At 43.4% G+C, this 17,372-nt stretch overlaps 1 protein-coding gene across 3 annotated transcripts in view; it reads left to right on the top strand.

Annotated features, from left to right (window-relative positions):
* The window catches only part of LOC106579565 (dipeptidyl aminopeptidase-like protein 6), a 307,921-nt gene that overhangs the window by 205,140 nt on the left and 85,409 nt on the right, over window positions 1-17,372 (top strand). For all 3 annotated transcript variants that reach the window (XM_014159600.2, XM_014159599.2, XM_045702706.1), the window contains exon 2: window positions 15,568-15,682. In XM_014159600.2, the coding sequence (XP_014015075.1) occupies window positions 15,568-15,682 (115 nt within the window). The remainder of the gene's footprint in view (window positions 1-15,567; window positions 15,683-17,372) is intronic.

The following is a 17,372-nucleotide window of genomic DNA, read 5'->3' as shown; positions in this document are numbered from 1 at the left end:
CATGTTGATGATCCATCTTGCATGACTGAACTTAGTGTTCTAGATTTTTTTCAATAAATATTTGAAGCATTGCACTCCCAACAAACAACAGAAGAACACCGATATCTATTCATCCATTATACATGAGATGAGCGTGAAATAGTTATTTCACACAAGTTTTTAATCAGTATAGACGTGGTGTCTACCTCATGTGCACCAAGCAGATGAAAGTCGCATAAACTTTTGCCATGTATATCAATACCATTCAAACACTGTTGCCATGGTGATGTGAGCAAGGAACTCTCTGAGCTGTAGTATTGATGTCGAACATGATTATTCTATACTGCTAAACATTTAGCTGCCCCTAAACTATTGAAAGCTTGTGGTGTCCCACATCAGAGTTGCCATTGGTTGAAATCTGTTTTATCACCCCACCCCACCACATGCTTCAGAAGTTTCATTTCCATCCTTTGCTGACTGTTCAGCATCCGGTTTTAGGATGGACAACTTTTATGAGCATCCAGCATAGGCCTATCCCATGATAGGGGATGTACAGTGGGGAGAACAAGTATTTGATACACTGCCGATTTTGCAGGTTTTCCTACTTACAAAGCATGTAGAGGTCTGTAATTTTTATCATAGGTACATTTCAACTGTGAGAGACGGAATCTAGAACAAAAATCCCGAAAATCACATTGTATGATTTTTAAGTAATTAATTAGCATTTCTCTCTATACCATTTGTATTTCATATACCTTTGACTATTGGATGTTCTTACAGGCACTTTAGTATTGCCAGCCTAATCTCGGGAGTTCATAGGCTTGAAGTCATAAACAGCGCTGTGCATCCAGCATTGCTAAGAGCTGCTGGCAAACGCAGTAAAGTGCTGTTTGAATGAATGCTTACGAGCCTGCTGCTGCCTACCACTGCTGTCAGACTGCTCTATCAAATATCAAATCATAGACTTAACTATAATAAACACACAGAAATACGAGCCTTTGGTCATTAATATGGTCGGATCCGGAAACTATAATTTCGAAAACAAAACATTTATTCTTTCAGTGAAATATGGAACCGTTCCGTATTTGATCAAATGGGTGGCAACCCTAAGTCTAAATATTGCTGTTACATTGCACAACCTTCAATGTTAAGTCATAATCATGTATATCATTCTGGCAAATTTATTACGGTCTTTGTTAGGAAGAAATGGTCTTCACACAGTTCGCAACGAGCCAGGCGGAGCAAACTGTTGCATACACTCTGACTCTGCTTGCACAGAACGCAAGAGAAGTGACACAATCTCCCTAGTTAATATTGCCTGCTAACATGCATTTATTTTAACTAAATATGCAGGTTTAAAAATATATACTTCTGTGTATTGATTTTAAGGAAGGCATTGATGTTGTGCTTTTGTGCGATTGTGCTTTTTTCGCAAATGTGCTTTTGTTAAATCATCACCCGTTTGGCGAAGTTGAAGTAGGCTGTGATTCGATGATAAATTAACAGGCACCGCTTTGATTATATGCAACGCAGGACAAGCTAGTTAACCTAGTAATATCATCAACCATGTGTAGTTAATTAGTGATTATGTGAAGAATGATGGTTTTTATGAGATACGTTTAATGCTAGCTATCAACTTACCTTGGCTCCTTGCAGCCACAAGGTCCTTTTGATGCTGCACTCACGTAACAGGTGGTCAGCCTGCCACGCAGTCTCCTCTTGGATTGCAATGTAATCGGCCATAATCGGCAACCAATAAGTCAGAATCCCGATTGTTATGAAAACTTGAAATCGGCCCTAATTAATCGGCCACGCCGAATAATCGGTCGACCTCTAGACAGGACGCATCTCTAAATAACTCAGCTGCCAAGATGAAATTCGGAACAACTCAATTGGCTAGTTCAGCTATCTGTCAAGAAATGCTACGATTGGATAGAGCGAGATTGTAACTCCACTCCCTTTCACATCTCCTCACATCTCTCTCCGTCGCTCATATAACTTGGTGCCGTTTACTGCTATTATGAGAACTAGCGGGAACAGAGCGGGGAACCAGACAGATATAGGGGAGGTAATGACAGAGGTGATTGAGTCCAGGTGAGTCCAATAATTGCTGATGCGCATGACGGGGGAAAGGCAGTTGTGTGTAATGATGGTGGCAGGACTGCGTAATGCTGAGGAGCCTGGCGCCTTCGAGCACCAGGGAGGGGGAGCGGGAGCAGGTGTGACAGTACACCCCCCCCTCTAGGGGCCCACCTGGGCGAGCCTGACCGGCTGGCCGAGGCACGGACGCTGGAAAAGCCGGCTGGGCGTAAACTCCCGACGTACCAGCAGAGGCATGGGAGCCTGGCGAGCCGGCTGAGGCATAGGAGCCTGACGATCCGGCTGGGGCGTGAAAGCCTGTCATTCCCTCTGAGGCGTGGGAGTCCGATGATCCGGCTGAGGCGTAGCAGCCTGACGAGCCGGCTGGACGTAAAACCCTGACGATCCGGCTGAGGCCTGATGTGGGATGGGCGCCTTCCGACCCAACCGGGGCAATAAACCTCTCGCGCCTGCTAGGGCCTGACAGCCCGACGAGCTGGCTTAGGCACCCCCGGTTCCATCGGTGGTGGCCTCTGGACCCACCCAACGTCACCACCAACCGGAAAGCCAGCACTCCCCAATGCTTCGTTTGGTGGCTTCAGCATTCTGTAAGGGCCAACGCCGGAGATGAGGATCAGGTACGGGGAGTCAATATTTACTCAAGAAACAGACAAAGACCAAGACAAGAACACTGTCAGTACACGGGTACAAAACGATAAACAACAATTAATGCTGAAGCAGGGAACAGAGCGGGGAACCAGACAGATATAGGGAAGGTAATGACAGAGGTGATTGAGTCCAGGTGAGTCCAATAATCGCTGATGCGCGTGGCGGGGTAAGGCAGGTGTGCATAATGATGGTGGCAGTAGTGCATAATGCCGGGGAGCCTGGCGCCTTCGAGCGCCATGGAGGGGGAGTGGGAGCAGGCGTGATAGCTAAGCTACAGTAGCAGGAGTGGTTGTAGTAGCTGACTCCAAACTGCTGCAGGCCCTGCCACTGACGTAATTACTACTGGCTTCCATGGAACCACTCGTCCACTGCCAATATTCCCAATGATGCTGTTTCCAATTAAGACTAACTTGCTGTATACCTACCCTTGAAGATATTGGTAGGCTGAGGAAGTCCTTGATTAACGTAACCAACATTTTTAAAGTTAATAACCCTGGTAGATATTATGGAGGGTGTACTTTAGGTTTGCCACAGTTTTGGCAAAATATTTTGATGATGAAAAATAGCAGACCTGGGTTTGCTTACCCGATTGGTTACACTCTAAATTTGAAGCATACTGTCAATCTTGTGCTAGTGTTTTATTTGTTTGGGATTTTGGGTTCCTCTGATGGTACAAAAGATCTTGGATAGCTTCTAGCGCTTGATCTCGCTCTCTCTCCTTTGACATACTGTGTAATCCCAAGAATATCTATTCGTACAATGTCTCTCTCAGTAGGGTTCCAGTAGTCCTCTCCCTCCTACAGCTTCTCCATGCCCACCAGCCATCTACATAACAGCTATTTCCATGCATTATTTGAGCGTTCATTATGAGTTTCCTCATTATTCCATCTGAGGATTGAAATGCATGCTTTAGGACGATTTGGTATTCTAATCATACAGGAGAGAGCATGCACCCGCACAAACACACACACACACACACACCACACACACCACTCCTAGGTAGGGTTGCAAAGTTCTGCTAACTTTCCACAAATGTGCTACAAACCTAAAAATCCTGGTGAAAGGAATTCTGGATTTCCTCCTGGGGGGGCGATGTCCTTACCCACACAGGAGAGGGAGTGAGGCTGAGGCAGACCCCCAGAAATCATAGCACCACTGGCCCAGTGCCCAGGCCCAATGTTGTGTTTCAGGGAGACAACTTTATTCCACCCACAGCCCAGGCTTTTAGGCCGTCATTATAGATCATATTTTTTTCTTAATTGACTCCCCTGGATGAATACAAGTAAATACAAAATTCTGGGCCTGTTCTGATGACAGGATCCCAGCCCAACTTAATATTCTATGAAAAGTTGTATTTTTTCTTCCATTACAAATGCTTCAGTTTGAGAGCTAACCACTCACTGCTGATGTACAGTTGAAGTCGGAAGTTTACATACACTTATGTTGGAGTCATTAAAACTTGCTTTTCAATGACTCCACAAATTTCTTATTAACAAATTCTAGTTTTGGCAGGTTGGATAGGATATCTACTTTGTGCATGACACAAGTAATTTTCCCAACAATTGTTTACAGCCAGATTATTTCATTCATAATTCACTGTATCACAATTCCAGTGGGTCAGAAGTTTACATACACTTGTTGACTGTGCCTTTAAACAGCTTGGAAAATTCCAGAAAATGATGTCATGGCTTTAGAAGCTTCTGATAGGCTAATTGGCATCATTTGATTCAATTGGAGGTGTACCTGTGGATGTATTTCAAGGCCTACCTTTAAACTCAGTGCCTCTTTGCTTGACATCATGGGAAAATCAAAATAAATCAGCCAAGACCTCAGAAAAAAAATTCTGGTTCATCCTTGGGAGCAATTTCCAAACGCCTGAAGGTACCACGTTCATCTCTACAAACAATAGTACGCAAGTATAAACACCATGGGACCATGCAGCCGTCATACCGCTCAGGAAGGAGACGCGTCTTCAATAGATGAACGTACTTTGGTGCGAAAAGTGCAAATCAATCCTAGAACAATAGCAAAGGACCTTGTAAGATGCTGGAGGAAACAGGTACAAAAGTATCTATATCCACAGTAAAACGAGTTCTATATCGACATAACCTGAGCAAGGAAGAAGCCACTGCTCCAAAACCGCCATAAAAAAGCCAGACTATGGTTTGCAACTGTATATGGGGACAAATATCGTACTTTTTGGAGAAATGTCCTCTGGTCTGATGAAACAAAAATAGAACTGTTTGGCCATAATGACCATTGTTATGTTTGGAGGAAAAAGTGGGAGGCTTGCAAGCCAAAGAACTCCATCCCAACCGTGAAGCACAGGGGTGGCAGCATGATGTTGTGGGGGTGCATTGCTGCAGGAGGGACTGGTGCATTTCACAAAATAGATGGCATCATGAGGATGGAAAATTATGTGGATATATTGAAGCAACATCTCAAGACATCAGTCAGGAAGTTAAACCTTGGTTGCAAATGGGTCCTCCAAATGGACAATGACTCCAATCATACTTTCAAAGTTGTGGCAAAATGGCTTAAGGACAACAAAGTCAAGGTTTTGGAGTGGCCATCACAACACCCTGACCTCAATCCCATAGAAAATATGTGGGCATAACAGAAAAAGTGTGTGCGAGCAAGGAGGCCTACAAACCTGACTCAGTTACACCAGCTCTGTCAGGAGGAATGGGCCAAAATTCACCCAACTTATTGTGGGAAGCTTGTGGAAGGCTACCTGAAACATTTGACCCAAGTTAAACAATTTAAAGGCAATACTACCAAATACTAATTGAGTGTATGTAAACTTCTGACCAACTGGGAATGTGATGAAAGAAATAAAAGCTGGAATAAATCATTGTCTCTGCTATTATTCTGACACTTCACATTCTTAAAATAAAGTGGTGATCCTAACTGACCTAAGACAGGGAATTTTTACTAGGATCAGTAATTGTGAAAAACTGAGCTTAAATGTATTTGGCTAAGGTATATGTAAACTTCCGACTTCAACTGTATTTCACCCCAGTATCCTTTTTTAAACTTCTAAAGAAGTTAGTTGCCTTTCTATATGGTCTGCATTCAGGTCTCAATGCAGGTCTATACTGCTTTGTTTGCTCCCTCTTCATGTCCTTGCATTGATTTCTTCACAGCCTTTAAATGTTTGTTTACTTAACCTTCTGTCAAGAACAGAGTCGACTTGACTTTTCTCTTCTCTACTGGTCACAGTCACCTCCGCCACCTCTAATCTCCTCCGCATTAACCCAGTGCAGATGGACGCCCAGATAATTGTGCTCATCATTATCATTATTATAATTGCAGATATCAGAGGAATGATCAGGAAGGTTTGCCGCCATGCTCCAGGAGCTCAAAAGGTCTTGGGCACTCATAGTGTTATTGCCTTATGTACCTGTCTAAAGACTGAGAAATTTGCTGAACTGTCTCAAGAGTCCCAGGAGTTTGTGAGATTTGTGAAAAGATGAGGTAACCAGTAAATGAAAAAGGGGACACTGTGTATTGATCACTAAGGGAGGGTTCCAGAGGCCCTGTTGGAAATGGCTGATCAGGGCTTAATACTCTTTGTGTTGCCTGCGCCCACCTAATGAGACACATCTATGGATCGTCACATTCAGAGAAATCGAAGCCAAAGGCTTCATTTATCAGCCTTGAAGGGTACCACTATCTTTTGCAAGTTTATTTTTCTTCATCCTTAATGGCAAACCATTTCAGACAGCCCCTGTTGAAATCAGATATAGCGTTATAGATATTCTACATACAGTGGGGAGAACAAGTATTTGATACATTGCCGATTTTGCAGGCTTTCCTACTTACAAAGCATGTAGAGGTCTGTAATTTTTATCATAGGTACACTTCAACTGAGAGACGGAATCTAAAACAAAAATCCAGAAAATCACATTGTATGATTTTTAAGTAATTAATTTGCATTTTATTGCATGACATAAGTATTTGATCACCTACCAACCAGTAAGATTTCCGGGTCTCACAGACCTGTTAGTTTTTCTTTAAGAAGCCCTCCTGTTCTCCACTCATTACCTGTATTAACTGCACCTCTTTGAACTCGTTACCTGTATAAAAGACACCTGTCCACACACTCAATCAAACAGACTCCAACCTCTCCACAATGGCCAAGACCAGAGAGCTGTCTGGTAGACCTGCACAAGGCTGGGATGGGCTACAGGACAGTAGGCAAGCAGCTTGGTGAGAAGGCAACAACTGTTGGCGCAATTATTAGAAAATGGAAGAAGTTCAAGATGACGGTCAATCACCCTCAGTCTTGGGCTCCATGCAAGATCTCACCTCGTGGGGCATCAATGATCATGAGGAAGGGGAGGGATCAGCCCAGAACTACACGGCAGGACCTGGTCAATGACCTGTAGAGAGCTGGGACCACAGTCTCAAAGAAAACCATTAGTAACACACTACGCCGTCATGGATTAAAATCCTGCAGCGCACACAAGGTCCCCCTGCTCAAGCCAGCGCATGTCCAGGCCCATTTGAAGTTTGCCAATGACCATCTGGATGATCCAGAGGAGGAATGGGAGAAGGTCATGTGGTCTGATGAGACAAAAATAGAGCTTTTTGGTCTAAACTCCACTCACTGTGTTTGGAGGAAGAAGAAGGATGAGTACAACCCCAAGAACACCATCCCAACCGTGAAGCATGGAGGTGGAAACATCATTCTTTGGGGATGCTTTTCTGTAAAGGGGACAGGACAACTGCACCGTATTGAGGGGAGGATGGATGGGGCCATGTATCGCGAGATCTTGGCCAACAACCTCCTTCCCTCAGTAAGAGCATTGAAGATGGGTTGTGGCTGGGTCTTCCAGCATGACAACGACCCGAAACACAAAGCCAGGGCAACTAAGGAGTGGCTCCGTAAGAAGCATCTCAAGGTCCTGGAGTGGCCTAGCCAGTCTCCAGACCTGAACCCAATAGAAAATCTTTGGAGGGAGCTGAAAGTCCGTATTGCCCAGCGACAGCCCCGAAACATGAAGGATCTGGAGAAGGTCTGTATGGAGGAGTGGGCCAAAATCCCTGCTGCAGTGTGTGCAAACCTGGTCAAGAACTACAGGAAACGTATGATCTCTGTAATTACAAACAAAGGTTTCTGTACCAAATATTAAGTTCTGCTTTTCTGATGTATCAAATACTTATGTCATGCAATAAAATGCAAATTAATTACTTAAAAATCATACAATGTGATTTTCTGGATTTTTGTTTTAGATTCCGTCTCTTACAGTTGAAATGTACCTATGATAAAAATTACAGACCTCTACATGCTTTGTAAGTAGGAAAACCTGCAAAATCGGCAGTGTATCAAATACTTGTTCTCCCTACTGTATAAGAATCTTTCCATACTGGAAATGGCAGAATGACAGTGCATTTGGAAAGTACTCAGACCCCTTGACTTTTTCCACATTTTGTTACTTTATAGCCTTATTCTAACATAGATTTTCTTTTAAATCCCTGATCAATCTACACACAATACCCCATAATGACGAGGCAAAAATGTTTTTTTAAATATATTTTTTTATTAGCAAATTTATAAAAACAATAAAAAATGAAATAACATTTACCGAAGTATTCAAATCCTTTACTCAGTGCTTTGTTGAAGCATCTTTGGCAGTGATTACAGCCTTGAGTCTTTTTGGGTATGACGCTACAAGCGTGGCACACCTGTATTTGGGGAGTTTGAGAATCCTTTAGGTGCCTTTTGGCAAACTCCAAGCGGGCTGTCATGTGCCTTTTACTGAGGAGTGGCTTCCATCAGGCCACTCTACCATAAAGGCCTGATTGGTGGAGTGCTGATGGTTGTCCTTCTGGAAGGTTCTCCTATCTCCAGAGAGGAACTCTGGAGCTCTGTCAGAGTGAGCATCGGTTCTTGGTCACCTCCCTGACCAAGGCCCTTCTCCCCCGATTGCTCAGTTTGGCTGGGTGGCCAGCTCTAGGAAGAGTCTTGGTGGTTCCAAACTTCATCCATTTAAGACTGATGGAGGCCACTGTGTTCTTGGGGACCTTGAATGCTGCAGAAATGTTTTGCCTCGACACAATCCTGTCTCAGAACTCTATGGACAATTCCTTTAACCTCTCTAGGGGGTGTGGGACGGTAGCGTCCCACCTGGCCAACATCCAGTGAAATTGCAGAGTGCCAAATTCAAAAACAGAAATACTCATTATAAAAATTCATAAAACATACAAGTGTTATACATCGGTTTAAAGATTAACTTCTTGTTAATCCAACCACGGTGTCAGATTTCAAAAAGGCGTTACGGCGAAAGCATACCATGCGATTATTTGAAAACAGCGCCCAGCAGACAAATCATTACAAACAGTTACCAGCCAAGTAGAGGAGTTACACAAGTCAGAAATAGTGATAAAATGAATCACCTTTGATCTTCGTATGGTTGCACTCACAAGACTCCCATTTACTCAATAAATGTTTGTTTTGTTCGATAAAGTCCATCTTTATATCCAAAAACCTCTGTTTTGTTCGCATGTTTTTTTTCAGTAATCCACAGGCTCACAGGCAGTCACAACAGACAGACGAAAAATCCGAAAAGTATCAGTAAAGTTCGTAGAAACATGTGAAACGATATTTATAATCAATCCTCAGGTTGTTTTTAGTCATAATTATTTATTACATTTCAACCGGACAAAAGCTTCGTCAATATAAAAGAAAAACAAGAAAGTCATGCCCTCGGTCGTGCGCATGAAAACCCTCGGGGACACTGAATGGTCCACTCATTCAAAGTGGTCTTACTCCCTCATTTTTCAGAATACAAGCCTGAAACAATTTCTAGACTGTTGACATCTACTGGAAGCCATAGGAAGTGCAATTTGAGTCCTAAGTCAATGGATGCTGTAATGGCATTCAATAGAAAATTACAAAAACAAAAAAATCCCACTTCCAGGATGGATTTTTCTCAGGTCTTCGCCTGCCTTATGAGTTCTGTTATACTCACAGACATTATTTTAACAGTTTTTGAAACTGTAGAGTGTTTTCTATCCAAATCTTAAATATGCATATCCTAGCTTCTGGGCCTGAGTAGCAGGCAGTTTACTTTGGGCACGCTTTTCATCCGGAGGTGAAAATAGTGCCCCCTACCCTAATGAAGTTAACCTCATGGCTTGGTTTTTGCTCTGACATGCACTGTCAACTGTGGGACCTTATTAAATAGACAGATGTGTACCTCTCTAAATCATGTCCAATCAATTGAATTACCACAGGTGGACTCCAATCAAGTTGTAGAAACATCTCAAGGATGATCAATAGAAACAGGATGCAACTGAGCTCAATTTCAAGTCTCAGCAAAGGGTCAGAATACTTACGGAAACAAGGTTTTTCTGTTTTTAATTTTTAATAAATGTGCAAACATTCCTAAAAACCTGTTTTTGCTTTGTCATTATGGGGCATTGTGTGTAGATTGATGAGGAATATGTGTTATTTAATCCATTTTAAAATACTGTAAGGCTGTAACGTAACAAAATGTGGAAAAAGTCAAGGGGTCTGAAGACTTTCCGAGTGCACTGTATGTGATCATATTCTGAATTCTTTGATGGAAGTGGTTATGTGGTGTGCCACAATCGGAAACACAAATTGCAACAAAAAAAGAACATGATTCTGGAGATTTTCATAAAAATGTAATCCATTCAAGGGTCTTTTGGAGGAAGGACTGTTAATATGTCGCTCCATTTTAAGTCTCATAGCAAAGGGTCTGAATACTTGTGTAAATAAGGTATTTCTGTTTTTCTTTTTTATAAATTTGCACAAAAAAAAATTCTAACCTGTGTTTTCTTTGTCATGATGGGGTTTTGTGTGTAGATTGATGAGGATTTTTATTTATTTAATCCATTATAGAATAAAGCTGTAACGTAACAAAATGGGGAAAAAAGGAAGGGGTCTGAATAGTTTTCGAATGCAGTGTTTAGTTGGAAGCCTTTCTTAATTCATTAGATGATGATCTTGTTGAAAATACTTTGATGGTTGACAATAAGAAACAGGAAACCATTCACTTTGAGCGAATCATTTTCATGTGGGTTATTTATGCATAAGCTGACTATCTATATAGAGCTTCGGATGTGCTACTCCATTTCCTTTGCTATTTCTGTTTTGAACTTCAGTATGTCTGTTCTGTAGCATAAAATACAACCATTCAGGGGCTAAAAGGTTCAGGATAATGTTTCTACTCATGGGAGCCCTCTGATGAAGTCCACATGCTAAACGATGAACAGGAGAATGAAGGGATCGAGCAAATGGACTGAAAATTGGATTTTTCTCCAGGAGGTGACTGAAAGGCAGGCTCGAAACGACTGCTATTTTGTCCAATTCCAGCAATTCCAATGTGGGATCTTATTTTCCAACTAAATGGAAAATTGCCACCAAATTGCATGCTCTTTGAGATGGACGACACAGCTTATCTTCACAAAATCATTTTCTGGTCCTTCCCAGGCTGTTCACAGGGTTTTGCCAAGTATTTGCGACCTGCCTCCCAGATACCTTTGAACATCGTCTTCAGACACACAGGAGTGCAACAGGAATAAATTGTGTCCCTCCTCTCCCACAGATAGACGGGGAAATAGACTGAGCTAGTGAAGTTATGTCTTTCTTTGATGCTTTGAGATCACAAAGCCCGAGGCGGCGACTGTGAAGTGTGAATTCCATTGAGTGTAAATTACTTTGAATGTATGAAGAAATTGGTGTGTTCAGTTGCATGAACAAATCTGTGATGTGTGACACAAGGACAATAAGACATGAAAATTGCATTGGTGTATTTTTGGTTTATTGCATCGACTCTGGCATTTGTGTCAAGGAAACACTGTACATTTCCTATTTCTTTGCAAAGGCATTCCAGACACAGTAGTTCTGGTTTGGCTTAGGTTAGGGTTAGGAACTAGGTTACATAGCTTGTTTTATGTTATTTGACAAGAAGATGCACTGATATTGGCTATAAACTGGGAAGAATCAGAGTATCTTGCAGCTGTTCCACTGGAGATTTTAGATTCATATGGAGGCAAAAGTTTCTGTGTAGCTCACGCACTCTCTCCTCAGAATTATAACGCACCTTTCACAAGGCGGTTGCATATTAATTAGCCTACAACATGTCAGTGAAGTCCCTTGATCATAGTTAATTAATGCTGTGATGATACACTACATGACCAAAAGTATGTGGACACCCCTTCAAATGATTGGATTCAGCTATTTCAGCAACACTCGTTACTGACAGGTGTATAAAATAGAGCACACAGCCATGCAGTCTCCATAGAGAAAAATTGGAAGTAGAGTGGCCGTACTGAAGAGTTCAGTGACTCTCAATGTGGCACCATCATAGGATGCCACCTTTCCAACAAGTCAGTTCGTGAAATTTCTACCCAGCTAGAGGTGCCCTGGTTAATTGTAAGTGCTGTTATTGTGAAGTGTAAACATCTAGAAGCAACAACGGCTCAGCCGCGAAGTGGTAGGTCACACAAGGTCACAGAACAGGACCGCCGTTCTGTGAGCTTGTTGCAACCGAGTGCTGTCCTCGGTTGCAACACTCATTACCGAGTTCCAAACTACCTCTGGAAGTAACGTCAATACAAGAACTGTTTGTCAGGAGCTTCATGAAATGGGTTTCCATAACCGAGCAGCCGCACACAAGCCTAATATCACCATGCGCAATGCCAAGCGTTGGCTGGAGTGGTGTAAAGCTCGCTGACATTGGACTCTGGAGCAGTGGAAACGTGTTCTCTGGAGTTATGAATCACGCTTCACCATCTAGCAGTCCGACAGACAAATCTGAGTTTTGCGGATGCGAGGAGAACGCTACCTGCCGCAATGCATAGTGCCAACTGTAAAGTTTGGTGGAGAAGGAATAATGGTCTGAGGCTGTTATTCATGGTTGGGGTTAGGCCCTTTAGTTCCAGTGAAGGGATATTTTAACGCTAGAGCATACAATGACATTCTAGTCTATTCTGTGCTTCCAACTTTGTGGGAACAGTTTTGGAATGCTGTTCCAGCATGACAATGCCCATACACAAAGTAAAGGTCCATACAGAAATGGTTTGTCGATATCGGTGTGGAAGAACTTTACTGGCCTGCACAGAGCCCTGAACTCAAATCCATCAAACACCTTTGGGATGAATTGGAACGCCAACTGCGAGCCAGATCTAATCGCCCAACATCAGTGCCTGACCTCACTAATGCTCTTGTGGCAGAATAGAAGCAAGTCCCCACAGCGATGTTCCAACATGTAGTCAAAAGCCTTCCCAGAAGAGTGAAGGCTGTTATAGCAGCAAGGGGGGACCAACTCCATATTAATGCCCATGATTTTGGAATGAGATGTTCCATGAGCAGGTGTCCACATACATTTGACCATGTTAGAGTAAGTATTCCTTTACCTATTTTATTTGATTGGATGTTTATTAGATTGCATGAATGCCATACACATATAAATATGACAAAAAAACACTACTAATCAGAGAAGAACATATGTTTCTTCTTTCAGATAACCTATTGCTGATCAATATCTTCAAGCAATTAAAAATGTTACTCTGTTTTGGCTGTTATCGCCTGGCACCGAAACACAATTAAACCTAATGACAGTCACATGTTGACTCAAGCATGCAAAAGTGATGCGCTTGACAAATATATTTGCAAGTTAAATTAGGTTCTACCAATCAGCAACTTGTGGACTACTTCCACAAGAGAGCATACCCATGGAAACATCATACTAGGGGACCTACTCCACGCAGCAGTCATGATCATGATTAAAAACATCAATAATTGTCCTTGCAGCGTCAGAGCATTGTAGCCCCACTAGCATTTTGTATATTGATGTGTTTGGTTATTCAGCTGTGACTTCCCACTGGCTGTTTACAATACAATGCTTGTGTGTGTGTGTGTGTGTGTGTGTGTGTGTGTGTGTGTGTGTGTGTGTGTGTGTGTGTGTGTGTGTGTGTGTGTGTGTGTGTGTGTGTGTGTGTGTGTGTGTGTGTGTGTGTGTGCGTGTGTTACAATTGAGTGCTACTGTGTAGGTGTTACAATGAGTGCAGGTCTATTATATTGGGTATTATGTAAAATCCTGAATCTGTTGTGGACACTCCAAAAGAAAGTGATGTTTGTCCTCTCATGCTGGCACAAAGTGGCCAATGTTATTGTTTAAAGGAGCCTCACTGAGCCTCAGTTGTTTGTGTTCTCCGTGCATGACACTCACCCAACCAAACATGTTGGACTATATAGCTCATGATTATTGTTATTTTGCAGGATTGCCAGGCAAATGATTCACTAGTAGGCTACACCATTTGTATAAACTTGTTGATAAGGGATGTGTCTGGCTCTGTTTGTGGGGTTGTTTACGTCACAGTCCACTAAATCTCCTCCCACCTGCTGTGACCAGCCCTCGGCAGTGACCCCTGCGAAAGCACCCCCGTTTCGCCGGAGCACCACCAGGGATTGTGGGAAAACAGGTTGTTGGTTTTAATGAGGGTGTATACTGGGCGGTGTAGTAAAAAGCCCCTGCTGTTCTTATCTAATGATGTCTGCCGCTCCATTCAATTGAGCGAAGGAGGTCACAAAAAGGCTTACCTCATAGACCAGACCACTCTATTCCATTAGAGTGTGTGTGTGTGTGTGTGTGTGTGTGTGTGTGTGTGTGTGTGTGTGTGTGTGTGTGTGTGTGTGTGTGTGTGTGTGTGTGTGTGTGTGTGCTTGTAGTTTCTCTTAATTAAGACCTTAGCCACAGGTACTAGTTACATACCATCTGCTCAGTTCTGTTCCCCCCACTGTAAACAAATGTAAAAGTTATTAATCCAGCTTGGATGTTCTGTTTGTTCTCTCTGTTGGAGCTGAACTGTAGAAATGTCCAACTTTCTTTCATCTTTGAGTCCGATTTTTGACAGGTGTGGTTGATGTAGGCCATGAGGTTGTTGTTGTTGTTGTTGTTGTTGTTGCTGCTGCTGTTCTAAAGTAAAATAGGGGGTGCTTATATGTGAGGTGTGAAATTGGTTTTTTGACTCCCCCTGAGACACCCACAGAGAGTGGGGGCTCGTTGTGGCTGCTGCTGCTGCAGCATAAGTCTCCTGGTGAAATACATTTCTTCACCAAATCCTCAATAATATGGGTTGTATAGTCTTTTGTGACAAAAAGGAAAAGGTTGAAAACCCTCTTCTCATTCAACTCACTCCATACCATTTATCAAATTCGATATTGATACTTGTTACTTTTCAATTTAATTTTGCACTTAAAACAGTATTAAACCTACTGTGTAACTTCGCTTGTTTCATTGTTTAAAGTTTTCTCCTAAAACACACCTAATTTGAAATCATTTTTCTAGCAAAAAGCCTCTTGGCGCAGTTCCCCCAGCAAAGTCACCAATGATCCAAAAGCTCAATTTTTATCTGTCACATTCATTTGCCAGTGACGGCTGCTGACTCCTTGCCTCATTAATAATCACCCCTCCTCCACTGCCTTTTGCTTGTGGCAATTCTCCTTGAGAATTCATGTTGTTTGTTTCTGTAGTTCACACTCGTCCTTCACAGACCCATCAATTTGAGTTCTCTCCCTTTCTTTCCTACTCCTTCCATTTATTTTATTCATTCTTCCATTGTTCTCTCTCACTTCCTGTCCTTTTCTTCCCCCGTACTCTTTATACTAACAGACAGTATCACTCCATTATTTTCTCTCTCCCTTACCCCATACCCACATCTCGTTTATTTTTCCCTTTCCTTCTTTTACTCTCCATTTTACGACCACAGCCTTTCTCTTGTTCACTCTCCTTTCCTATTTTTCTCTCCTTTCTTTCTCTCTCTCTGACCGTGTGTTTCTCTCTGTCTGTTTTGTGTGACCAGGAGCTGGTGGGGAGTAACCCTCCTCAGAGGAACTGGAAGGGTATTGCAATCGCCCTGCTTGTCATTCTGGTCATCTGCTCCCTGATCGTCACCTCGGTCATCCTGCTGACACCAGGTACGTGGAGAGGAGAGAGGAGGGGAGGGGAATGGAGAGGAGAGGATAATGGAGAGGAGAGGAGAGGAGAGGAGAGGAGAGGAGAGGAGAGGAGAGGAGAGGAGAGGAGAGGAGAGGAGAGGAGAGGAGAGGAGAGGAGAGGAGAGGAGGCTGACACCAGGTACGAGGAGAGGGGAGGGGAAGGAAGGGGAGGACAGGGTTGACACCAGGTAGGTGGAGAGGGGAGGGGCCAGGGTTGACACCAGGTACGTGGAGAGGGGAGGAGAGGAGAGAGGATGGGAGGAGAGGAGAGAGGGTTGACACCAGGTGCGTGTGACTGAGAGGAGAGGGGAAGGGATAGGGTTGACTACCGTACCATATGCACAAACAGGTTTAACATGCAGCGTGTGTCACATTATCTTCCAATGTCACAGAGTAGTGCACTCGTAGCAGCAGTGCAGTGGGCAAACACGAAACATGTTCACTGCATGTAGATGGAGTCTTTTTTTCTGTTATGTGTTCTCACATGGGGCTCCCGAGTGGCGCAGCAGTCTAAGGCACTGCATCTCAGTGCTAGAGGCATCACGACAGACCCTGGTTCGATTCCAGGCTGTATCACAACCGGCCGTGATTGGGAGTCCCATAGGGCGGCACACAATTGGCCCAACGTCGTCTGGGTTAGCGGAGGGTTTGGCCAGGGTAGTTCGTCATTGTAAATAAGAATTTGTTCTTAACTGACTTCAAATCAAACTTTATTTGTCACATGCGCCGAATACAACAAGCGTAGACTTTACCGTGAAATGCTTACATACATGCCCTTAACCAACAGTGCAGTTCAAGAAGAGTTAAGAAAATATTTACCAAATAGACTAAAGTAACGCAATAAGAATAACAATAACGATGCTATATACAGGGGGTACCGGTACCGAGTCAGTGTGCTGGGGTACAGGTTAGTTGAGGTAATTTGTACATGTTGGTAAGGGTGAAGTGACTATGCATAGATAATAAACAACAAATAGCAGCAGTGTACAAAGGGGGGGCAAATGCAAATAGTTCGGTGGTGATTTTATTAATTGTTCAGCGTGGCTTGGGGGTAGTAGCTGTTCAGGAGCCTTTTGGTCCTAGACTTGGCGCTCCGCTACCGCTTGCTGTGCGTTAGAAGAGAAAACAGTCTATAACTTGGGTTACTGGAGTCTCTGACAATTTTATGGGCTTTCCTCTGACACCGCCTGGATGGCAAGAAGTTTGGCTCCAGTGATGTACTGGGCCGTACGCCCTACCCTCTGTGCGCCTTACGGTGAGATGCCGAGCAGTTGCCATACCAGGCGGTGATGCAACTGGTCAGGATACTCTCGATGGTGCCGCTGTAGAACCTTTTGACGATCTGGGGACCCATGCCAAATCTTTTCAGTCTCCTTAGGGGGAAAAGGTTTTGTCGTGCCCTCTTCACCACTGTCTTGGTATATTTGGACCATGATAGTTCGTTGGTGATATGGACACCAAGGACCTTGAAACTCTCGACCCGCTCCACTACAGACCCATCGATATTAATGGGGGCCTGTTCGGCCCTCCTTTTCCTGTGGTCCACGATCACCTCCTTTGTCTTGCTCACATTGAGGGAGAGGTTGTTGTCCTGGCACCACACTGCCAGTTCTCTGACCTCCTCCCTATAGGCCGTCTAATCGTTGTCAGTGATCAGGCCTACCACTGT

Source organism: Salmo salar, chromosome ssa19, assembly GCF_905237065.1.
Source record: "Salmo salar chromosome ssa19, Ssal_v3.1, whole genome shotgun sequence".
Classification (NCBI taxonomy): domain Eukaryota; kingdom Metazoa; phylum Chordata; class Actinopteri; order Salmoniformes; family Salmonidae; genus Salmo; species Salmo salar.
This window is presented reverse-complemented; position numbering and strand designations above follow the sequence as displayed.